General features: G+C 44.8%; 1 protein-coding gene across 20 annotated transcripts in view; it reads right to left on the reverse strand.

Moving 5' to 3' along the window:
- SIK3 (SIK family kinase 3) overlaps positions 1-13,669 on the reverse strand; it is a 258,649-nt gene extending 244,980 nt beyond the window's left edge. For all 20 annotated transcript variants that reach the window (XR_010127644.1, XR_010127643.1, XR_010127641.1 and 17 more), the window contains exon 1: positions 13,359-13,669. Coding sequence is in view for 15 of the 20 variants with exons in the window: in XM_054441459.2 (XP_054297434.1) it covers positions 13,359-13,631 (273 nt within the window). In the remaining 5 variants the exon portion in view is untranslated. The remainder of the gene's footprint in view (positions 1-13,358) is intronic.
- Between the last annotated feature and the right edge of the window lie 11,447 nt (positions 13,670-25,116).

A 25,116-nucleotide genomic window follows, 5' to 3' on the forward strand; every position in this document is an offset into this window, starting at 1 on the left:
AGACTGGGAAGGAGTCATAAAAATCAAGAGGGATTCTGTATTAATATTGCTTCACAAATGCCATTAAATTCATGTTCTGCTTTAAAAAGCAAACAAAAGTGGAAATTATAGATAATGAATTATGGGTGTATTTAATGGAAATAAAATTAAGGAACTCCAACTAGGGCATACAAAGAAAAAGCCTTGGCCCTGCATCAACAGGTTAACAAAATATTAACCTATGTTAACAAACATTAATATTTAATATTAACAAAAAATATTAATGTTTGTTAACATAGGTTAAGATATTTTGATATTAACCTATGTGCTAATCAATCTTTCTTTCTTTTCTCTCTCTTTTTTTTCTTTCCTTTTTAGAGACAGGGTCTCTGTCACACAGGCTGGAATGCTGTGGCGCAACCATAGTTTACTGCACTGTAATCTGGAACTCCTGGGCTCAAGCAATCCTCCAAGCTCAACCTCCCGAGTAGCTAGAACTACAGCCACTCACCACCATCCACCGCTCACTTATTTTTCTTTTTTGGTAGAGATGGGGCCTCACTACTACTGTGCTGCTCAGGCTGGTTTTGAACTAGCCTCAAGCGATCCACCTACCTAGACCTCCCAAAGTGCTCAGATGGCAGGCATGAACCACCATACCCAGCCCTGGGGTTTGGTTTTGTTTGTTTGTTTAAAGAATCTTCATCTATTTAGAGATACATGCCAAAATATCTACCGATGAAATGAAAGGATTCTGGGATATGCTTCAAAATCCAGGAAAAAAGCGGGGAAGTGGGAAAGGTATAAATGCAAGATTGGTCACAAGATGACAACTGTTTAAACTAGGCGACAGGCAGATGGGAGTTCATTATATTATTCCCTCTACTTTCATTTATGTTTGAAATTTTCCATAATACATACTTTTTAAAAGATTAATGCATGAGCCAGGCATGATGGCTCATGCCTATAAGCCTAGCACTTTAGGAGACCGAGGCAGGCGAACTGCCTGAGCTCAGGAATTCGAGACCATCCTGGCCAACATGGCGAAACCCCATCTCTACAAACAATACAAAAATTGGCCGGGTATGGTGGCGTGTGCCTATAGTCCCAGCTACTCAGGAGGCAGAGGTTGCAGTGAGCCGAGATGATGTCACTGCACTCCAGCCTGGGCGACAGAGCAAGACTCCGTCTCCATAAAAAAGAAAAAACAAAAAAAAAGATTAATGCATGAATATATATTTCTGATTTCCCTGATTTATCAGTTTTTCCCCTCAATTAACTAAGCACATCATAACCAAAACTTACTGTATAGGAGGGCTTCTATCGGAGATAAAAGAAAAGCACTTATCATCAAATGTCCAAAACACAGATAATTCCACAGTCATAACCCCACAACATACAAAGCACAATATCCTATATGGCCCAATTACCCTTGAAAATCTCTTAACCCAGAAAGTACAGTGCACACAGCAAATTTAAACATGATAGGACTGCTGCATTACCGTATTTATTCATATAACTTTCTCCTTCACTATCTTTTCACCATTAAAACGAGGGAGGAGCAATTTACAACTTTTATTAATCTCTGAAATTCTCACGCTGGTTTACCAAAAAATAGTTATTTAAAAATCAATGGTAGGCTGGGTGCAGTGGCTCACGCCTGTAATCCCAGCACTCTGGGAGGCCGAGGCGAGTGGATCATGAGGTAGGAGTTCGAGACCACCCTGGCCAATATGGTGAAACCCCGTCTCTACTAAAAATACAAAAAAATTAGCCGGGTGTGGTGGTGGGCGCCTGTAGTCCCAGCTACTTAGGAGGCTGAGGCAGGAGAATCTCTTGAACCCAAGAGCCAGAGGTTGCAGTGAGCAGAGACTGCACCACTGTACTACAGCCTGGGTGACAGAGTGAGACTCCATCTCAAAAAAAAAAAAAAAAAGTCAGTGGCGAGGCAAGGTGCAATGGCTCACTCCTGTAATCCTAGCACTTTGGGAGGTCGAGGCAGGCGGATCACAAAGTCAGGAGTTGGAGAGCAGCCTGACTAACATGGTGAAACCCCGTCTCTACTAAAAATACAAAAATTAGCCAGGTGTGGTGGCGCGTGCCTGTAATCCCAGCTACTGAGGAGGCTGAGGCAGGAGAATCACTTGAACCCAAGAGGCGGAGGTTGCAGTGAGCCAAGATCATGCCATTGTACTCCAGCTTGGACAACAGAGCGAGACTCCATCTCAAAAAAAAAAAATCAATGGTTTGGGTGATCAAGCGTCTGTTTCTCATTAACTTTTCTTCTTCCCTTCAGCAATTTCTCCAGTTTGGGTTTTTGTCCCTTCAGAAAAGATCAGGAGAGAATGATGATTTATAAAAAGCAAGTAAAAGGTTAGACTTGGCCGGGTGCGGTGGCTCATGCCTGTAATACCAGCACTCTGAGAGGCTGATGGCCGGGGTGGATCACTTGAGGTCAGGAGTTCAAGACCAGCCTGGCCAACATGGTGAAACTCCAGCTCTACTAAAAACACAAAAATTAGCCAGGCGTGGCTGTGGGCGCTTGTAATCCCAGCTACTAGGGAAGCTGAGGCAAGAGAATCGCTTGAACCCAGGAGGCAAAGGTTGCAGTGAGCCGAGATCGCACCACTGCACTCCAGCCTGGGCGACAGAGCAAGACTCTGTCTCAAAAAAAAAAAAAAAAAAGGTTAGACTTACACTTGAATTCCTTTCATTCCTCTTCCAGGTTTGGTACAGGGAAAGATGGATTACACAGCTGCTATAACCTTCTCCTGACTTGTACTACATCTATGGGACTAGGTTTAGAGGTGTAGTAAAGACTTAAAAGCCCTACACCCCCAAGCCAACAAAGGTAGATGGGGAGACAGATAAGATAAAGAGAGCCAGTGTGGCTTGCAGTGAGCCAAGCCTGCTCATACACTGCTCAGGAGGTTAACTCTAATGCAGTCTTTCTGGAAAGCAATGTGGCAATATACATATTAGGTGCCGTACAAGCATGTGTTCCCTTTGGCACAGTAATTTCCCTTTCAACAATATATCCAGAGCAAAAAATCAGAAGTACATCAAAGACTTGTGCACAACAATGGTTATCACAGAAAATTTGTAAAGTGAAAAACTAGAAAGAAAATTATAAAAAAGATTCGAAAAATAACAGCAATGTTATGGTAAAGTACACACACATTAAAACTGATGTTGGCCAGGCGTGATGGCTCACACCCGTAATCCCAACACTTTGGGAAGCCAAAGAGGGAGGATCATTTGAGCCCAGGAGTTCAAGACCAGCCTAGCAACATAGCAAGACCCCCATCTCTACTGAAAATAAAATTTTTTAAAATTAGCTGGGCATGGTGGTATGCACCTGTAGTCCCAGGTACTCAGGAGGCTGAAGTAGAAGGATGACTTGAACCTAGGAGGTGGAGGCTGCAGTGAGCCATGATCACATCACTGCACTCCAGCCTTAGGTGACAAAGTGAGACCCTATCTCAAAAAAAAAACAAAAAAAAAAACTAAGGGATTTGAATTTAAATTGCACGACTTACTTTAGATACACTGATCTTCCTAATAATAAAAGTTTGAGATATGGCAAAAATCAATTATTAGCCCAGAAAAGCTGTGAAATCTCCTTACTCGGAGATTTGTGAGAAAAAGGTAGAAAATTACTTTTCTTTAACATCTTAACTATAGATAGGAAATTCCAATAGTAAAAGTCAAAGATGTATTAAGGGTATAAAAACAAACTCAGCTCTTATTTTTAATCCTTATATTCATGTACTCAATGAATATCTGCAGACATTGCACTAAACATAAGGAATACAGCAGTGAATAACAGATTAAAATTTCTGCCCCCACAGGGCTTACATTAGATTATCACACTGTGCCATCCTAATGAGCAGTATAAGTTAGGTTAGGTATTTTTCTTTTGTCCTTTATTTTTTGAGAAGTGCTCTGGCTCTGTTGCCCAGGCTGGAGTTCAGTGGCGCGATCATAGCTCACTGAAACCTTGATCTCCTGTGCTCAAGTGATGCTCCCACCTCAGCCTCCTGAGTAGCTGGGACCACAGGCGTACCACCACACCCCTGGTTATTTTTATTATTATTATTTGTAGATATAAGGTCTCACTATGTTGCCCAGGCTGGTCTCCAACTCTGTGATCCTCCTGCCTCAAGTGATCCTCCTGCCTCAGCCTCCCAAAGTGCTGGAATTACAGGCGTGAACCACTGCATCTGGCCAGGTATTTTCTTTTTTTACTTTTAAGTAAAATTATGCTTGGAAATTTCAACTATGTCAAAGCACTGTCAGAAAATAAACGGCATCTAGCACTTGGACTAATCCAGAGATGCCCTTAATAAATGTTTATAAGAGTAAGAAACTGGCTGGGCGCGGTGGCTCACACCTGTAATCCCAGCACTTTGGGAGGCCGAGGCGGGCGGATCACGAGGTCAGGAGATCGAGACCATCCTGGCTAACATGGTGAAACTCCGTCTCTACTAAAAATACAAAAAGTTAGCCAGGCGTGGCGGCAGGCACCTGTAGTCCCAGCTACTCAGGAGGCTGAGGCAGGAGAATGGCATGAACCCGAGAGGTGGAGCTTGCAGTGAGCCAAGATCGCGCCACTGCACTCCAGCCTAGGCAACAGAGTGAGACTCTGTCACAAAAAAAAAAAAAAAGACTAAGAAACTGTGTGACTCAGGTATTGGGGTGGCAGGAAGACTTCATTTCACTGAATGCTCCTTTGTACCTTTTGAATTTTGGGCCATATATCATCCATTTCTATTTCTGATAATTTTGCACATTTATTGGATGGATGGATGGATGGATGGATGGATGGAATAAAAAATTTCTTTTCCAAAAAAAATTCTGTCTCAAGAAATGTGGGCAACTAACCTACATTTTCACATTCAATTCTTCTGTGGGGAGCTATGAAAAGTAAAGTATACTGCTGGTAAACATGCGCTGGAGCTGAAACTAGACAGAAATTTGATAATTTTTCAGAACTTCATCAAAACCTAAATTTAGTTTAAAATAACTGGCCGAAAGTATCCAACTGAGTGAGCTCAGCCCACACAGACAAGCTTCAACAGGCAATGAGTCTGCTTCTCTTTCCGTTTCAACTTCTGGGAAATGTGGCTAAGTATTCACAATCTGATTCCTACCTCTTTGAAAAGCCTAAGTCTGAGATAAAATACCATGAGTGTCCAGAGGCTCCTTGTCTACCACGGATCACACACCTGCTAAACACAAATATGTTCCCAACATAACTTAGTGATGGCTCATCCAACAGTTCTGTACTCGCTTCCGCAATTCCATTCTCAACAGATCCAAAAGAAGCCTTTCAAGCTAATTCATTCAAGACTGTTGAGACTTCTCAAGGACATTGCCTACGCCATTTATTTAGCAATGTTTTATTAGATTAGGATAAAAGCCCATTTGAATGTATATAATTTTCACGCTCGATGTTATCAGTCATCCACGGGACCGTATGACTATACTATTATTCCAGAAAGGGACCAAGCTACTCGCTATTAGGAGGAGCCAGGGACTCACCTACCTGATAGGTGAGATCATTCATATGAAGAACAGCCATAGCCCACAGACCAGAAACTAGAACTATATTAAGAAAAATTCCTTCTTGTGTTTACTTAGGATAATGAAAAAAAAAAACAAAAACAAGAGGAACCCTTGATATAAGTGGTTCTCCTGACCCTCACCTGTGCCATCAAGGAATGTATCTAGATGACCAGTTCTCTTAATGAGTTATAAGATGTCACCATCCCTGGAAAGTGTTAGTCATTTAGTAAGTGAGGAGCCCATCTAAGAAACATACCCTCAAAGGTAGATCTGACCAGCCCAGCAGAACAAATGTATAATCACCAATATTCCCTAGGAGTTAGCTAGATATAATGACATGAGAAAACTACATAAGGCAGACTACTTTTATGGTCATTGCATGCTGTGTTTACTTCTTTCCCTTTTTATTTTCTTCATATCTCAGTCATGCCAAGGGGATCTGACTAGCAGATTTAAAGGCAAAGCAGTGGACCCATAGGGTACTAAAGGTTAGTGGCAAAGGTGACAGAGTGGTATAATGCCAAAGGACAGGTGAAATACAGGGTTGGAATATTTAGTCATCCTCTCTACTCGGAAATGTTTCCTCTCATCATGACATCTCGCTTTTGGTTTGTCTTATAGAAAGGATAAATATCTTAGACTTTAGTTGGTATAGGTGTATCTCACTTCCCCAGGAAAAAAGCAAGTGCTCAGAAGGCAAGGGCACTGTTTTCTGTGATTAGACAAGTCAGGGTAGAATTAAGTAGGAATAGTGATAACTGGATTCTAACTCCAGCTCCCCCACTAACTAGCTATAAGACTCCGGAAAAATGGGAGTGAGGAGAGAGATGAGCCATGAATCTAATGGATAATTGGTCTAAATGACTTTAAAAGTCCGTAAAACCCTGAGTTTTTTTTTTTTTTCTTTTTTTTTTGAGACGGAGTTTCACTCTTGTTGCCCAGGCTGGAGTGCAATGGCACGATCTCAGCTCACTGCAACCTCTGCCTCCTGGGTTCAAGCAATTCTCCTGCTTTAGTCTCCCAAGTAGCTGGGATTACAGGCATGTGCTACCACACCTGGCTAATTTTTTGTATTTTTAGTAAAAACAGGGTTTCGCCATGTTAGCCAGGCTGGTCTCAAACTCCTGACCTCAGGTGATCCACCTGCCTCAGCCTCCCAAAGTGCTGGAATTACAGGCGTGAGCCACCACGCCAGGCAAAACCTGAGATTATAAATTCTGTTAAGTCTGTCTTTCCAGACTCTGGAAAAGACAGAACTAGAATAGAACCTCTCTAAGGTCTTTTTCATGCCCAATATATCAACAAATACTTGTTGGTTGATCATGCTTAATTTATGTGCAATTTATGTCAATATTCTTTTACAGTGAGAAAGAATATAAGTTGTTAAAACTGAACTCCTCCCTTGTGCCAAGAAATGCATCAGAAAAGGATTATTGCTCTTAACCATAAAATAACCAGCATGAGTTGCTGTTTTTGTTTTGTTTTGTTTTCCTGAGACAAGGTTTCACTCTGTCACCCAGGCTGGGATACAATGGTGTGACCATAGTTCACCGCAGCCTCAGACTCCTAGGATCGAATGATCCTCCCGCCTCCACCTCCCAAGTAGCTGAGCCTACAGGTGCGCACCACCACACCCAGCTAATTTTTAAATTGTTTGTAGAGATGGGATCTCACTATGTTGCCCAGGCTGGTCTTGAACTCCTGGCCTCAAGTGATCCTCCTGCCTCATCCCCCCCCAAAGCACTGAAATTACAGGCATGAGCCACCACATCCAGTCATGTTTTAAAAACATAAATTAGGTGATACTAGTGTTCCGCTTGATGCTCTCTGATGTCACCCCCGTGTCACACCCAATTCCATAAAATGGCCATAAGACCCAGATGATCTGACCCCTCCTACATGTCTGGCCTCATCCTTTCCCATCCTTCCACTTGTTCGCTAAGGTACCATGGCATCATGACCTTGTGTCTAATCTTTGGCCAAACCAAGCTCACTTCTGCCCCATGGCCTTTGCACATGCCATTCCTTCTGTAAGGAAGGTTCTGTCTTCCAAATCTTCCCAGGTTGGCTTTTTCTCATCACTCAGGTCTCAGCTCAAATATCATCATCTTGGAAAGAAAGGTCTTCCCTGACCACTCTATCTGAGGCAGCAGCCCTCCCCAGGCATTCTCTAGTCCATTTATTTTCTTCCTTCATTCCTATATGAAATTTTTAATTTTTTTACATGTCTCTTGTCTGTCTCCTTCTACTAGAAAGCTCCAGAAAGGCAGATGCTTTTTGTCTTCCTTGTTCATTGGTGCACTCCAGACCCTAGAATGGAACCTGACAAAAAATTTTCATTCAATAAATGTGTTGAATTAATAAATGATTAAGGGAAAGGTTCCATCTCTGTGCAGATGTCTTAGGTGTTGTTTTACAGTTACAGTGGCTCTGGTGAGTAGAAAGCATTTCTTTTTCTTTTCAAAGCATCCATTTTGTTCTCTTTTATGCAATGAACTAGAAAACATTAGCCAGATTGAAGCCTGAAAAATGAAAACAGCACTTCTGGCACAGAAATAACTAGTCTGGGCACCTCTGGCTTGAGCGAGATCTATGACTTTCTAGGGAGCTGGCACCAAAGTCAAAATGTTAAAATAAACACCTTTGATGTTGAAAGTGGAATACTGGTATTTTGACTCTGGAGAGACCAGTCTCAATCAGTCTTAGCTCTTTACAAAATTTCAAAAACGTTTAGCAACCCCATCACCACTGTATCAAACTGAACATAGTCATCTTTCAATAGTCACTTCCAGCTTGTCTAGGGATGGGGCTATCTTCCTCAAATGTATCTAATGTAAATTTTGCTTTCAATTTCTTTTTGACATAATTCTCTCCCACTTACCAAATGAATCTTGTTTTCAGTTTTCTAATGGGTGAAAGCATCATCTCATGTGCTTCATTAAACTCTTCTTTAGAGGTGAAAATAATGCTTTTAGCCCACTTTGACTTGTTCTCCTCATGGAAATGAGTTTGCACTAAACCACACAGATGTGTCTGGCCAGTCAATATTTGGAAAGGGGTCACAGGGCAAAATGTCTTCTCTGTGTAATATTTAAAGTTAAGAATTCTGACCTTGGCCGTCTAAGGCCTTTGCCTGAGCACGCAAGGGCAAATGTGTCCTTAAGCTTGCAGGAACATTTCTTAAACATTTCACTTAAACTGAATTTAAGTGGACCTCTAGAGAAAAGACTGCACTCAAATCTGTTCCATCATCAACATAACAAAAATTAGTTACACAAAACACCCTGAAAATTCAAGGCAGCCCAAAGCAAAAGCCAGTGTTGGTCACAGTTTTCATTAGATAAGTCGCATTGCTGTTTAAAAAAAAAAAAAGTTTAACTAATGAAAATTTATGTTTTAAAATGCCGATTTCATGAGATTAGCCAGCCTGTACCCCATACAAATTAAATCCAACTATCTCAAAGTGGCACCTGAAATAGTAGCAAACTTTTTTTTACCATGAAAGTCTATCGTCAGGATGGCATCTGCCTACACAAAACTAATGGCATATGCACTCATGAATCGTGCCCACGGGGTGAGAAGCAAAAAAAGGAGGACTATTATTATGTCCATAATATTATTATGTTACTACAACACCTGATAACGATGATGATGATGGTAATATTTATGTCATGCTATTAGGGCACCATGTTGCTCTAAGAGCTTTACATACACTATCTTCTTGAATCTTCATAACACCTAAACTTGTGAGGTAAGTCATCCCACTTTACAGATGAGGAAACCCAAGCACACAGAAGTTAAATAACTTCTCACAGCCTAAAAATACCCAACTATTAAGCAGCAAAAGATTCAAACTCAGGTTGCTTTATCCAAAGCTGGAACTCTTATCACAAACCAGTAACAGGCAAGTGATATATATTTGTTGAAATATAGTTTAAACGTATTTGACCAAAGGCTTTTATAGTCATGCATACTTTAAAAAATGTATATGGGCCAAGCATTTGGGTTACAGACTCATGCCTGTAATCCCAGCACTTTGGGAGGCTGAAGCGGGAGGATCACTTGAGTCCAGAAGGTCAAGACCAGCCTGGGCAACATAATGAGACCCCATCTCTACAAAAAAAATTTAAAAATTAACCTGGTGTGGTGGTGTAAGCCTGTAGTCCCAGCTACTTAGGAAGCTGAGGCAGGAGGATCTCTTGAGCCTGGGAGTTGGAGGTTACAGTGAACTCTGACAGTGTCACTGCACTCTAGCCTGGGTGACAGAGTAAGACCCTGCCCCAATATTTTAAAAAGGGAAAAAAAATGCATACAAAATCTATCTACTCTTTGTTCCCAATCATCAAACTAGTGAAGGTATAATTAGGCACAGGCAACAGACTACCTGCAATCTGAGAGCAGAAAACATTCTTTTTTAAAAATATCTTTAATACTTTATAGTTTCATACCAAAAAAAACAGAGCCAGAGAACCTCAGGCTAAGTAAGGCTCTTCCAAAGAAAAGGAAATCAAAGCAGGTAGGACAAAGACAGCCAGGGTGAGCTACTAACCAAAGTATGTCACAGCTGAACATTCTCTCCTGGTAACTGTTCTGCAGTGCCGCTCTAAGCACTGCAGTGCTGCCAATATGAAGTCTGAGCTCATGAATGCCGTGCTGCAAAAGTAACCAACAACCAAATAGGAAAAGCTTCACTTTTCTCTACTGATTTTATTCATCCCAGGATCCCACTCTAGAAGGTTTGAGAGTTAACAGAATTTGGGAAAGGGCCAGCTTAACCACGCAGTGTTGGATGGAGTGCAGTATCCTACTCAATAAATGAGGTTTACTTTAGTCTCTTAGTTCTTGGAATGGGTCATGTGTGTTTAAAAAAAAAAAAAAAGGAGGGAGATCATAATTATTTCTGATGTTCAGAAAATACCTATTACCTAACCTCCTTCGGCCAACACAAGTATCATCTGAATTACCTCTGTCTGACTGTTATATATGGTTATAAGAAAATCCAGACCATTTCCTACAAGGGGGAAAAAAAAAATCACACACCTCTAAAAGACAAAACAACAAATGATACATTCTGGAAACAGATGGGGGAAAAAAATAACTCTCTGTTTCCAAATGACCCTTCTGCAGAAGTAAGATAAAGGCTGCAGTGCATGGGGAGAAAAAAAATCAACCTGAGTTAACTGAAGCAGCAGCTTCGGTAACTTCTAGTACCTATGCACCTTCACCACTGTTATATAACCAAACCATAACCTTAATAGGCCATCATACTGTATGTCGACAGCTGTTAGGCACATCTAAGCTGTCAGCATTTGAGAACCCCTTCCAAAGTGGATTCAGAGAAGCATGGAGCAGGCCAAAATATGCTCCTGGTTCACCCAGAGCACATGACAACTCCTTGTGAATTAAGCTTCACTCATGTAGTCAGAGTAATTTAAGCAGCAAAAGATATGGCACTTGTAACTGTAACTAGGAAATTGCACACTGCTACAGAAACACAAATGAATGTTGGTGTGGCTCCTTCACACATGCAACTCATTGTCCAAGCCATTTCAGTCTCATTCAAGACTTTGAATATTTCCATACATAGGAATTGCACAACTGCATACCACAAATGATCAAAGATAAAAACCAACATAAACAGTGACACCCGTTTGTAAACAAGCCAATGTTTAAAATGCTGCAGTCCTAAAGGATACCAAGGTCTCAGAGAAAAACTATGAAAAACACACGCACGCACACATACACACACATGAAAATTAGAAAGCGGGCAGACCAGCCATAATTAGGCACTGGCTTTGCTGACTACTGAAGATAGAAATGTCTCTTTTATATTAAAGCCAAGAATCAACTGTTTGCAATTACATTTACGAAAACATTCAACCCTGTCTGTAACAGATTTTATCAATATTTTGGTGTATCCAAGGGCTGGAAGATTCAAAATTCTTTAAATCATGAAACCATAAACCAGGCAACCAATTAAGTTCATGGAGACTATCCCCCAGAGGTCAGAGCAAAATAACCACAGGAGCACAAAGTGATTACACAGAAAATAGGCAGAAAAAAAGGAAAGAAACAGCAAAACAAGGAACAAGGCATATTGTTTGTAAATATAAGTTTGCCTTGGCTAATAGTCAACTAGACTGGAAACACGGTGAGGGGCCGGGGTGGCAAGTGAGGAGCACACCAAAGTCTTGGCTCAATCGACTTCCCCTGACTTCCCCTCAGGGTCTGAGGGAGCCCTGGACTTTGGTATCTCATTCAGCTCTGACCTGCAGACTTGAGGCCCTGTGATAAAAACGGACAAAAAGGCTGAAGAGGGCCCTCCAGAGGAAGTGAAACTGACCAATCAATTCGCCACAGCCACCTACCCTGACACCCTGGTAAGAAGGGCCCCTTGTAGCCTCAGGCAGAAAGATGGTGGGGAAGGAACTTCAGGTTGCAAGTGATCAGGAGAGAAGGCCTAGATAAGTCACTGGCTTCAGAAAACAAGCCACTGCCATAAAAGCAAAAACAAGGTAGGTCATGACAACCAGAGGCTAGGCTGAGGAGGTGAGGGGAATTGATGTGGCTTTGGTAGGAGGCGGCAGCAGCTGTAAGGGTTCTTCATTCCTCAGGTTGAGGGAAAACACAAGCTGCAGTTTTAAACATAATGAATGACTACATTAAAAGTATTCATTCAAGTAAGATATTGAGCAAAGAAAATTTTAGAGTAAAAATGGGCTTTGCGGGTTCCACCAAAACCAAAAGATTCCTCCTGATGTCTTAGATTCCAATCCTCCCAACGAAGGCTACATGAAAGTGCTACCATATTTCCTCAAAGAAAGAATTTTACATGCATACATATATAGCTTCCTAATTGACCTTGGCCAATTTCACTCCTATAGCGCCTCAAATCCCTTTGAGAACTAAGGGCTCGATGAGTGTAATCTCCCGGTGTCTGGGTTCTTCAATCACCAGCTTCCCCCCGACCAGTAAAAGCCCACCCTGGGTTCTACAAAGCCCACAATTCCCGACCCTCCAACAACTAAAAATAACCAGCAATCAGCTCTCCCAAATTGTTTAACCCCTGACTACCTAGTGCCATCATAAACCTGGGACACCCCCCACCCCCACCTCACTCCCCCATTCCCTGGGCCCCTTCCTGTGGACAAGCAAAGCAATTTCCCCCTTATTTCCCCATTTTCCTCATTGCCTCCTCCACTAATCGTGTCTCCTCGGGATCCCCTTCGCACCATCTATCAGTCTTAGATGATCAAATGCGGATTCCTATCTCTGTCTTAAGGCACCAGGCTCCTGGGACCTCCCAGCGCCCTGCAGACGTGCATATCCCCAGTCCGTGCCCCAGCCGTCCTGGGTCCCCTTACAAGCCCGGGTCTGCCACTTCACCCTTGTTTTCCCCCATCCTCCGGGTCCACATTTCATATGCCCCTGCCCTCATTCCCTTATGATTCCCTAGCTGCTGGTTCCAGAGTCTTCTGGGCTTACAGTCTCCCGGCCCTAGGGGAGTTCCGACCCCTTCTTTCCAATCATCCCTTTTACCCCCCTGCCCTCAGCCCCGAGGACCCCTCCCCGCGCCCGGCTCCTGGGCGCCGGTGCTCTGTGCCCCCAGCTCCCTGCTTGGAGTTCCGCCGTCTCGAGTCCCAGGTGTCCCTAGCTCCGCGCCCGCCCCGCCGCGGCCGGCCCCCTCCCGCCTCCCGGCCCCCAACGCTCCCACCACGCGCCGCGCTCGCCGCCCCGACCCCCCGGCTGGGGGCGCGGACCTCTCCCGGCCCCGCCACGCTCCGACGGCCGCCCGGCCCCTGCGCCTGTACCTTGGCCTTGGTGACGAGGTGCGTGGCCCGCTTGACCACCGCGAAGTTGCCCTTGCCGATGGTGCGGTCGATCTCGTAGTAGCCGATACGGGCGGGCATGGGTCCGCGGGAGGCCGGGGCTGGGGGACGCGGCTGGCCGGCCGCGGGGGACACGGCAGCTGGGGCGGCTGGGGACCCCGGCGCGGGCGGAGGCAGCAGGCGGCCCGCGGGCCCGGCTCCCCCCGTCCCGGCCCCGGCAGCCCCGCCAGCTCCGCTCGCCGCCGCCGCCGCCATCTTGTTGTGCAGTGAAACCTCCGGGGCCGCGGGGAGCCGGCTCGGGGGAGGGGGCAAGGGGGGGCGGGAAAGGGGGGGGCCGCGGACGTCACTCGGGGAGGCGGGGCGCCTTCGCCGCCAGGCGCCCGGCTCCATGGCAACCGCGGGTCACGTGCCGACGCGCGTCACTGCCCGGAGCCATGGCAACCGTGACCTCACCGGCGGGCTCGACCTTCCCGCGTGGGCCCCGCTTCCTGAGACACTGGCTCCCGGGTGCCCCCCTCCGGGAGCTGGCGGTGGGAACCTCCGATGGGCCCCCAACCTCGAAGCCTCCGCCACCTTTCCCGAGTGGGGGGCGCAGGATGCCCGACCCAAAGCCAACCCCCCACCGCCGCTCGAATCGCCAATGTGACCTCTACTGTGACCTCTGTCCCAGTTCAACGATCACCCCAACCTCCCTTAACAAAAAAAAAGTGTTTCCTCATCACCAAAAATACCAGCGTTGTCCCACTTTAGCCCTTGAGGCCACAAATGCAGGAATAGCTACACTCTTTAAGCAACTGTAACCAAGTTGGTAACAACGCAGGGGAATTCTTCGGTAAAATTCCTTCCTCTTACAAAATCCAGCTCACCCTGCACAGTCAACCTAATTGTCACCGAATATAGGAGAATGGGGAAACTAGGATTTGCGTGTTCAAGGGCGGACAAGCCAGTCCAAACAGGCATTCCAGTCATTGGGTGGGTGACAGCCAAAGAAGGTACGTCATTTTCCTTCCTACCACCCCCATCTCTGAACAATTCTACAGGGATGTCTGTCAGAGTGCCTACATACTATTTCTGTTGCTTGTATAACCCTGATGAAGCAGTGGTGCGCATTGTCCAATGAACCACGTCGTGTTTAAAGAACACTCGGTTAAGCAAAATAAATAAGTAAATAATAAAAATTCCATCCTTCCTAGTGACTCTCCGAGGGCATTAAGGGTCATCAAGTTAATAACTCCAGCAATTTCATATCTCTTTTTCTTCCCTTGCCTATTACCTGGCATCCTTCATAGCTCCCAGGCTTCCTCCTCCTCTCTCCCCTTCCCTTTATTAAATAGATTAACTTAGCTGCTTTAGGTGAGGGTTGCAGGTAGGAAATCAGACTGTCAACAAAATAGTCTTTGGCAGGCTGGATGGAAAGGAGGGAAGACTGTGAATATTCCAATGTTACAATGTATTCCTTTGGACTAGTCCTGATCCATCCATATCTATGTCGCTCTCAATGGCAGAACTGTATTGTCAGGTCACGGCATGCACAGTATCAAAAACTGACACCCAGGGCACTGTAAATGTGTGGACGGAGAACTCGTGTTTACTCGCTGACCAAAGAACACTTCCTGGTGCTCCAATTCCCTATCCAACCATGAATAATGGCTGGGACTTAACATGGGACAGAGGGATCATCCCACAATGGTCTTGGATCAATTCCCTGGTAGCTGTTCCAAACTGCCAACACAATTAACACTAATTGGCTCCCTTATTAGCAAATAAGGATAAGAATGAAGTGGGCCTTGGCTTCTTGGATTGGTTAAGCCCTTTCATCAGTTGAGCTCATTCCATCCCAGATAAATGATGGGGTGTGACCTGCCTCTCCTATCACTTCATGGTTCTCACCTGCCTCTAGCAGGGACTATAACTTTGGTGCTGGGCTGCACAGCTGCAGTTTTTGGGTTTGTTTTTGTTTTTGTTTTGAGACAGAGTCTCGCTCTGTCGCCCAGGCTGTAGTGCAGTGGTGCGATCTCAGCTCACCACAACCTCCACCTCCCAGGTTCAAGCCATTCTCCTGCCTCAGCCTCCCGAGTAGCTGAGACTACAGGCGCACACCACCATGCCTGGCTAATTTTTGTATTTTTAGTAGAGACGGGGTTTCAATATGTTGGCCAGACTGGTCTCGAACTCCTGACCTCATGATTCACCCGCCTCAGCCTCCCAGAGTGCTGGGATTACAGGTGTGAGCCACCGTGCCTGGCTACAGCTGCAGTTTTACCATCTCCCTGGGCATCTCAACAGAAACCTTAGCTGGCTAGTAAAGCAAATAAAAAAATCTTTCACTGTGGAAGCTGCAGGAGCAGCACGGAAACCATTCTTACTGGTGACTGTATGATCACAGAGTGTCCTCCACTAATGGAGGTAATTCGAACATCAAATATCACAACTTTTGCTACTCTCTCGGAGTGTCAAAAACAAAAACAACTCTAGGAAGGACCTAGAAAATGCAGCATTGTTCTAATTTCCACCGAGAAGAAGCAGATGACTCTTGTCCCTCAATAATGACCAGAACATATGCTGTGTGCTGTGTGTTATGTCACTTATGCTCCTTTCCTATATAGATTGAGGTCACTAGATAGTGTTTCTGACTGAGACTTTGGTAGAGACTTGCTGGAGATCTCCTTGAAGAATAGTCCTCTTTGGCACAAAGAATATAGAAAATTAGAGAAGGGAGTGATCAAAGGAGATCATCAGGCAAAAAGGAAAATAGTTTAGATGTTTACGTTTAATAAGGATTTATTGAGTACCAAGAACTGAGTTCGGTTCTGAAAGAAACTCAGAGTAAATAATAACAATCTGCCACGCATTATGCTAAACAGTGTACCTAAGTGAACTCACTTAATCTTCACAACAACTTAATTAGATGGTTTGTATTATATCTCTATTTTGCAGATAAGGAAAATGAGGCACATAGGGATTAGGGGAATTGGCCAAAATCATAGAGCTAGAAAGTGATAGAACTGGGATTAAAACCCAGGCAACCTACCTCTGGAACCTAGGATCTTCCCCATTGTATTATAATCCCTGTCAAGGTAGGAGCCAGTAGGAAAAGTGGTCTCTCCATTAAGTTCAGGGTGACTGGGCTCAGTTTAGACCCAGAGAAGAAGAGTATTTTGAGAGGTCTTGAAAGCAGGACAGAGCAGGTAGCAGAAGCATATGAATAAAGACAACAAGACAGTAAGACTGAATGAAGTGCCTGTGATGGCTTCACTTGTAAATAACACCAAGAGAATCATGGCTTATTGTGTAGAAGTAGAAGTATTTCTGGCCCTTAAGAATACAGGCCTGAGGCCGGGCGCAGTGGCTCACACCTGTAATCCCAGCACCTTGAGAGGCTGAGGCGGGCGGATCACAAGGTCAGGAGATCGAGACCATCCTGGCCAACATGGTGAAACCCCGTCTCCACTAAAAATACAAAAAAAATTAGCTGGGCGTGGTGGCGCATGCCTGTAATGCCAGCTACTCGGGAGGCTGAGGCAGGAGAATCCCTTGAACCCAGGAGGCAGAGGTTGCAGTGAGCCGAGATCGTGCCACTGCACTCCAGCCTGGCAACAGAGCAAGACTCCATCTCAAAAAAAAAAAAAAGAATGAAAAAGAATACAGGCCTGGCCAGGCACAGTGGCTCACACCTGTAATCCCAGCACTTTGGGAGGATGAGGTGAGCGGATCACTTGAGGCCAGGAGTTCGAGACCAGCCTGGCCAACATGGCAAAACCCCGTATCTACTAAAAATCTTTAAAAAATAGCCAGACTTGGTGGTGCGTGCCTGTAATCCCAGCTACTTGGGAGGCTAAGGCACAAGAATTGCTTGAACCCAGGAGGCAAATGTTGCAGTGAGTCGAGATTGTGCCATTACACCCCAGCCTGGGCAACACAGTGAAAACTCCTCTCACAAAAAAGAAAACAAAATACAGGCCTGTAAGTGTTGTGTTCCTGTCCTGAAGAAGACTCAGAGGAGTGGCTTGGGGGTGGAATTATCAGAGCCCCTGTAATGCAAGACAAAGGCAGAGAGATAGACCCTTCACCCAGCTCCTAATCAGCCCTCATTACCAACTCAACCTTTTCTGAAAAAGCAAAAGATAGATTCAAAGAGGAAAACGAGACATTTTCCTGTGTAATGTCATTGTGTCCTGTTTCCAGAATTTGAAAAGGGCAGACCAAGTTATTCTCGATGACAGTGATAGGAACTTGGAAACTTTTAGAAGTGATACAGAATGTCTGAGGACCTTAGGTCTGACCTGAGAGTGATACAAACAGTGAGATGTCACACATTAACTCTTCAATGATTTTCAAAGAACACTTAGGCTGCCTGCAGAGCAGTTTACCTGCAACCTGAAAGAAAATTTCAGCCTCACAATGTTGCTCCTTAGACTCTCGGAGCCATGAGGACTTGAAGAAAGCCAGGCTTTGCACTTTTTATTGGTCCAACTCATTACTACTATGAAAAAAAAAAAGAAAAAAAGGCTGAATTTGTACATGCAATGTTGATACAGGAGCATTATTCAGAAATTCTGTATGCCAAAAGACAACATCGTAGTATATTTACATGCTACTAATTCCCCAAATGAGGAAATTACTCGCTGATTATAAACTCTGCCATCACATAGGAACCAAGGCACTGTTGGACACACATTGAACACACCAAATGCCCTGGTTCTCTGGTTGAGCTAAATGCACACATTCTTTCTCTTAAGACTGTGTTCTGGATGGACATGGTGGCTCATGCCTGTAATCCTAGCACTTTGGGAGGCCGAAGTGGGTGGATCATTTGAGGTCAGGAGTTCAAGACCAGCCTGCCCAACACGGTGAAACCCCGCCTTTACTAAAAATACAAAAATTAGCCAGGGATGGTGGCGGGCACCTGTAGTCCCGGCTACTCGGGAGGCTGAGGCAGAAGAAGGGTTTAAACCCGGGAGGCAGAGGTTGCAGTGAGCCGAGATCATGCCACTGCACTCCAGCCTAGGTGACCGAGCAAGACTCTGTCACAAATAATAATAATAATAATAAAAAGACTGTGCTCTGCATCACCACCTCAGCTGTGTGGCTTTTGCCTTTTTTCCTCCTCTATCTCAGATCCACCTGGTCACATCCCAATTTCCCCAGGGCATCCGAAGCAGGTCTGAACAGCCAAGGATAACTACTTAGTCTCCTGCTAGAAAATATCTCAGGGAGGTTGTGTAAGAGAAGCTAAGTAAGCTTTTAGTCAATGACTTTCTGTTCAGTCTGCCCACATTGTTCTTTTTAATGTAGCCATTCAAGCTGTGACACAAAACACAAAAATTGCCCTTATTACTTTGCATATGTTCTAGAATATGGTTGAAACATTTTTAGATTATTATTAATTATCCTTTGAATAATCCAAAACATCTTCAGGCTGGAGTGCAGTGGCACTATCATAGGTCACTGCAGCCTCATCTTCTTGGGCTCAAGTGATCCTCCTGCCTCAGCCTCCCAAGTAGCTGGGACTACATGTGTACACCACCATGCCTGGCTAATCTTCTAATGTTTTTGTACAGACAGGGTCTTGCCATGTTGCCCAGGCCAGTCTCAAATTATTGGTCTCAAACAATCCTTCTGCCTCAGCTTCCCAAAGTGTTGCGATTACAGGTGTGAGCCACTGAACTGGCCAAGTATAATTTTTGAAAGGTCTTCTTCAACCTTAGATGTGACTGTATTATCATTTGGGATCAATGTCTTCCTTAGGCAAATATACCTTTGGTTTTATAAGAAAAATCAATGGCAAAATACATTTAGTAAAGAAAAAAAATCATCTAGGACAACTTTTTTTGTTTTTTTTTTGAGATGGAATCACGCTCTGTCACCCAGGCTGGAGTACAGCGGTGCAGTCTCGGCTCACTGCAACCTCCACCTCCTGGGTTCAAACAATTCTCCTGCCTCAGCCTCCCAAGTCCCAAGTAGCTGGGATTATAGGCGCCCGTCACCACGCCCAGTTAATTTTTGTATTTTTAGTGGAGACAGAGTTTCACCATATTAGCCAGGCTGGTCTGGAACTCCTGACCTCAGGTGATCCACCCACCTCGGACTCCTAAAGTGCTGGGATTACAGGCTTGAGCCACCACACCTGGCCAGGACAACATTTTTAATAAAAGTGTGTTCCTTAAAGTGGAGGATCCCTTGTTACCCTGTAATCAACTCTCTAATATTTATACTACTAATTTTTGTCTTATAATTTACTTATTTCTCCTAAGTAAAAAGTATGATACTCAACAAATATTAAGATATTGATATATTTGGATCATTTTCTGTCCCTTGAAGATCAAAGTGTACCTAAGATTCTAGAAAGTCACCATGTTTCACCGAAAATGAAGGCATACTTCAAAGGTCTACCTAGGGTGAAAGTTTTCCTTATTTCCCTAGCTCTACACTTACAAAACTGCATTTTTCTTCTTTTCCCTTCATCTTCACATCTCTTCTCATGGAAGAGCCGTCTCTTCTGCAGCACCTGCCTTGGGAACTGCCTCTCAGTTTTCAAAGCTCACCTTCACACAGCTTTGTGTGTTTTAGGTGACAGGACAGACGCTCTGCTTTTAAAGCAGCTTCCTTGCATTAAGGGTCGGTTTTGAGCCAGGCACAGTGGCTCACTCCTGTAATCCCAACACTCTGTGAGACCGAGGTCAGAGGACGGCATGAGCCCAGGAGTTCAAGACCAGCCTGGGCAACATAGCGAAACCCCCATCTCTACAAAAAAATTTAAAAATTAGCCAGAAGGGGCTGGGCACAGTGGCTCATGCCTGTAATCTCAGCACTTTGGGAGGCCGAGGCGGGCAGATCACGAGGTCAGGAGATTGAGATCATCCTGGCTAACACGGTGAAACCCCATCTCTACTAAAACTACAAAAAAATTAGCCGGGCATGGTGGCTGGTGCCTGTAGTCCCAGCTACTCGGGAGGCTGAGGCAGGAGAATGGACTGAACCCGGGAGGTGGAGCCTGCAGTGAGCCAAGATCGTGCCACTGCACTCCAGCCTGGGGGACAGAGCGAGGCTCCGTCTCAAAAAAAAAAAAAAAAAATTAGCCAGGAGGCTGGGCGCGGTGGCTCACGCCTGTAATCCCAGCACTTTGGGAGGCCACAGCAGGCGGATCACGAGGTCAGGAGATGAGACCATCCTGGCTAACACGGTGAAACCCCGTCTCTACTAAAAATACAAAAAATTAGCCAGGCGTGGTGGTGGGCACCTGTAATCCCAGCTACTCGGGAGGCTGAGGCAGGAGAATTGCTTGAACCCGGGAGGTGGAGTTTGCAGTGAGCCGAGATCGCGCCACTGCACTCCAGCCTGGGCAACAGAGCAAGACTCTGTCTCAAAAATAAGTAAAAAAAAAAAATAGCCAGGCATGGTGGTGCATGCCTGTGGCCCAGCTACTTGGGAGGCTAAGGTGGGAGAATCACTTGAGTCCAGGAGGTCAAAGCTGCTGTGAGCCACGATCACACCACTGCACTCCAGCCTGGGCAACAAAGTGAAACCCTGTCTCAAAAAAAAAAAAAAAAAAAAAGTGGGTTTTGCTTAAGTTTTCTACCAGCCTTTACAGCTGTTGGCTAAGAACAATTTATACTATTGGGATTGGTTTCTGTAGGTAGCTGACCTACCTTTGTTTGCTTCATTTCTGCCACAATTTTTCTTAAACTAGAAAATCCAATCTTCTGCTTCTTGAGGCCAGATTCCTATCCCTTGGCTGCAGAGACACCTTCTGGTTGAAGTCCTAAACTACATGATGCTTAACGAATACTCCCTTTTCTTTTCTGCTAAGGAAGGCTTTCTAGTCCTTTCTATTTAAACTGTAGGCCATTGAAAACCACAAACCCGTCCGTATAGGAGCCAGAAAGCTGGAATCCAAATGGAAGCTGGCTCCAGGAAGCTAGATTTCTTTATGGCCAAATACAAAGTACAGTGGGGGCCCGGCGCGGTGGCTCACGCCTGTAAACCCAGCACTTTGGGAGGCCGAGGCAAGCTGATCACAAGGTCCAGAGTTCAAGATCAGCCTGACCAACATGGTGAAACCCATCTGTACTAAAAATATAAAAATTAGCCAGGCGGGGTGGCACACGCCAATAATCCCAGCTACTCAGGAGGGTGAGGCAGGAGAATAGCTTGAACCCGGGAGGTGGAGGTTGCAGTGAGCCGAGATGGCACCACTGTACTCTAGCCTGGGTGAAAGAGTGAGACTCTGCCTCAAAAAAAAAAAAAAAAAGAAAGTACAGTGGGGTAGGCTTACAATTGTGTTTTAGGCTTAAGTAACAGTCCCTGCTGCGTGTGTGTGTGCGTGTTTGTGGGTGGGTGTGTGTGTGTGTGTTTTGAGACGGAATCTGGCTCTGTCACCCAGGCTGGAGTGCAGGGACATGATCTCAGTTCACTGCAACCTCCACCTCCGGAGTTCAAGTGATTCTCCTGCCTCAGCCTCCCAAGTAGCTGGGATCACAGGTGTGCACCACCACACCCAGCTAATTTTTGTATTTTTAGTAGAGACAGGTGTGGTTTTCACCATGTTAGCCAGGCTGGTCTCAAACTCCTGACCTCAAATGATCCACCCACCTTGGCCTCCCAAAGTGCTAGGATTACAGACTAGAGCCACCATGCCTGCCTTTTTTTTTTTTTTTTTTTTGAGACGGAGTCTTGCTCTGTTGCCCAGGCTGGAGTGCAGTGGTGCAATCATAGCTCCCTGAAGCCTCCAACTCCTAGGCTCAAGCTATCTTCCCACCTCAGCCTCCTGAATAGCTGGGACTATAGGCATACACCACCACACTTGTCTTAAAAAATTGTTTTTCTTTTGGCTGGGTGTAGTAGCTCACATCTGTAATCCCAGGACTTCGGGAGGCTGAGGCAGGCAGATCACCTGAGGTCAGGAATTCAAGACCAGCCTGGCCAACATGGTGAAACCCCGTCTCTAGTAAAAATACAAAAAATTAGCCAGGCGTGGTGATGCGTGCCTGTAATTCCAGCTACTGGAGAGGCTGAGGCAGGGGAATTGCTTGAACCGGGGAGGTGGAGGTTGCAGTGAGCCGAGATTGCACCATTGCACTCCAGCCTGGGCAACAAGAAGGAAACTCTGCTAAAAAAAAAAAAAAAAAAAAAAAAAAAAAAAAAAAAAAAAAAAAAAAAAAAAACTAAGGATGAAGTTATTTCCATTTATTTTTATTTAAAAAATAATTTCATTCACTTGGCACATTTAAGAGCCAGGTCTGTTGTCTTCTCTGGAAAATCACTCCTACCTAATGAGGTTGTTAGGAGAATTAACTTATAAATATGTAAAGGACCTAGATTAGAGCCTGGTACATCCTCCCTCTAAATTCCAAAAGCAGGTAAACAATAACATACTGGTTTCCAAATCACTTTCAAAAGATTAGGAATGGTTGAGAATAGAATTAGGGCTGTGAAAATGGATTAACTTCAGAGTTAAAAGAAAGTTATGGTTTTAAATGTTTTGATTTGGTTTACTAAACATGGATAGTTCAATCTGTGGAATGTGGATACATTTGTGTTTGTGATGCAACGCTGCATGTCCAATGAAAACATTCTTACTCTCAAATTTCATAACGTAGTTGTTATCCCCACTTTATAGATGGTCAACTTACTTTAGCTATCTGATGATTGGCTCCTACAGCCAGTAAGTAGTGAAGCTGAGATGTAATTCCAAGGCTGCTGATCTCCAAAGCCAGTTGTCTTTCCAAACGTTAGGGTATACTAGTGTCTGTGGTCTGTTAAAAAAAAATTATGACAGTGCCTTTAATAAAATTTAAAGCATGTATATGAAAAATACTAAAACACTTATATAATTGCTACATAACAATCTGCTTAACAAATTATGTGCACTTTCAAACTTTCTGCATAATGCAAGTGCTTTGTGAGAAGTCTATAGGAGCTCTGTGGGAAAGATTCAATCCTGGTGACATTTTTTCCCCTAAAATTTATTTAATATAATATATTAAAAAACAACAAATTGTATGTATACCATTTGTATGTATTGTGCAATAATCTGCTTTTAAACAGTGAAACACTCGGCCAGGTTTGGTGGCTCACACCTGAAATTCCAGCACTTTGGGAGGTCAAGACAGGTGGATCACCTGAGGTCAGGAGTTCAAGACCAGCTTGGTCAACATGGTGAAATCCCACCTCTACTAAAAGTGCAAAAATTATCCAGGGATGGTGGCGGGCAACTGTAATCCCAGCTACTCGGGAGGCTGAGGCGGGAGAATCGCTTGAACCTGGGAGACGGAAGTTGCAGTAAGCCAAGATCACACCATTGCACTCCAGCCTGGGCGACAAGAGCGAAACTCCGCTTCAGAAAAAAGAGAAATGAAACACTCATATATATGACTTTTAATTGTTTTCCAAAATAAAACTAAAATGTTCTAAATTTATTATTTTATTTATGTTTTGAGACAGTATCACTCTGTCATCCAGGTTGGAACGCAGTGGCACAATCTCAGCTCACTGCAACCTCTGCCTCTGGGGTCAAGTGATTCTAGCGTCTCAGCCTCCCGAGTAGCTGGGATTACAGGCATGTGCCACCATGCCTGGCTAATTGTTGTGTAGTATTTTTAGCAGAGACAGGGTTTAGCCATGTTGGCGGGGCTGGTCTCAAACTCCAGAACTAAAGTGATCCGCCCACCTTGGCCTCCCAAAGTGCTGGGATTAGAAGCATGAGTCACCACGCCTGGCCCCATTTAGTTAAATATTAAGTTAAAAATAAGGGCAGAAGCCGGGAGAGTAGTGCCAACTATAGTCCCAGCTACTTGGGAAGCTGACACAGGAGGATTGCCTGAGCTCAAGAGCTCAGCGCTGTAGTACGCTATAATCGCACCTCTCAAAAGCCACTGTACTGCACTTTAGCCTGGATAACGGAGAGACACCATCTCTTTTTTTTTTTTTTGAGATGGAGTCTTGCTCTGCCACACAGGCTGGCATGCAAGGGCACAATCTTGGCTCACTGCAACCTCCGCCTCTTGGGTTCACGTGATTCTCCCATCTCAGCCTCCTGAGTAGCTGAGACTACAAGGTGTGCACCACCACGCCCGGGTAATTTTTTGTGTTTTAGTAGAGATGGGGTTTCACCATATTGCCCAGGCGGGTCTGGAATTACTGAGCTCAGGCAAACCTCCAACCTCGGCCTCCCAAATTGCTAAGATTACAGGAGTGAGCCACTTTGCACGGCCAAAGACACCATCTCTTAAAAAAAAAAAAAAATAGGAGTGGACAGGACATGATGAGGTAGGGTAATAATGTGTTCGGAATTGGTGGATTCTTGGTCTCACTGACTTCAAGAACGAAGCCGCAGACCCTCGCAGTGAGTGTAACAGTTCTTAAAGGCGGTGTGTCCAGAGTTTGTTCCTTCTGACGTTCGGATGTGTTCGGAGTTTCTTCCTTCTGGTGGGTTCGTGGTCTCGCTGGCTTCAGGACTCCAACTGCAGACTTTTGCCGTGAGTGTTATAGCTCTTAAGATGGCGCGTCTGGAGTTATTCGTTCTCCCTGGCTTTAGGAGTGAAGCTGCAGATCTTCGCCGTGAGTGTTACAGCTCATAAAAGCAGTCTGGACCCAAAGAGTGACCAGCAGTAAAATTTACTGCAGAGCGAAGGAACACCACCTCCACAACGTCCAAGAGTACCCAAACGGCTTGCCACTGCTGGCTCCAGCAGCCTGCCTTTATTCTCTTATCTGGCCCCCGCCTCCCCAACCCCCACCC

This window comes from Pongo pygmaeus, chromosome 9 (genome assembly GCF_028885625.2).
Source record: "Pongo pygmaeus isolate AG05252 chromosome 9, NHGRI_mPonPyg2-v2.0_pri, whole genome shotgun sequence".
In the NCBI taxonomy this organism is placed as follows: Eukaryota; Metazoa; Chordata; class Mammalia; order Primates; family Hominidae; genus Pongo; species Pongo pygmaeus.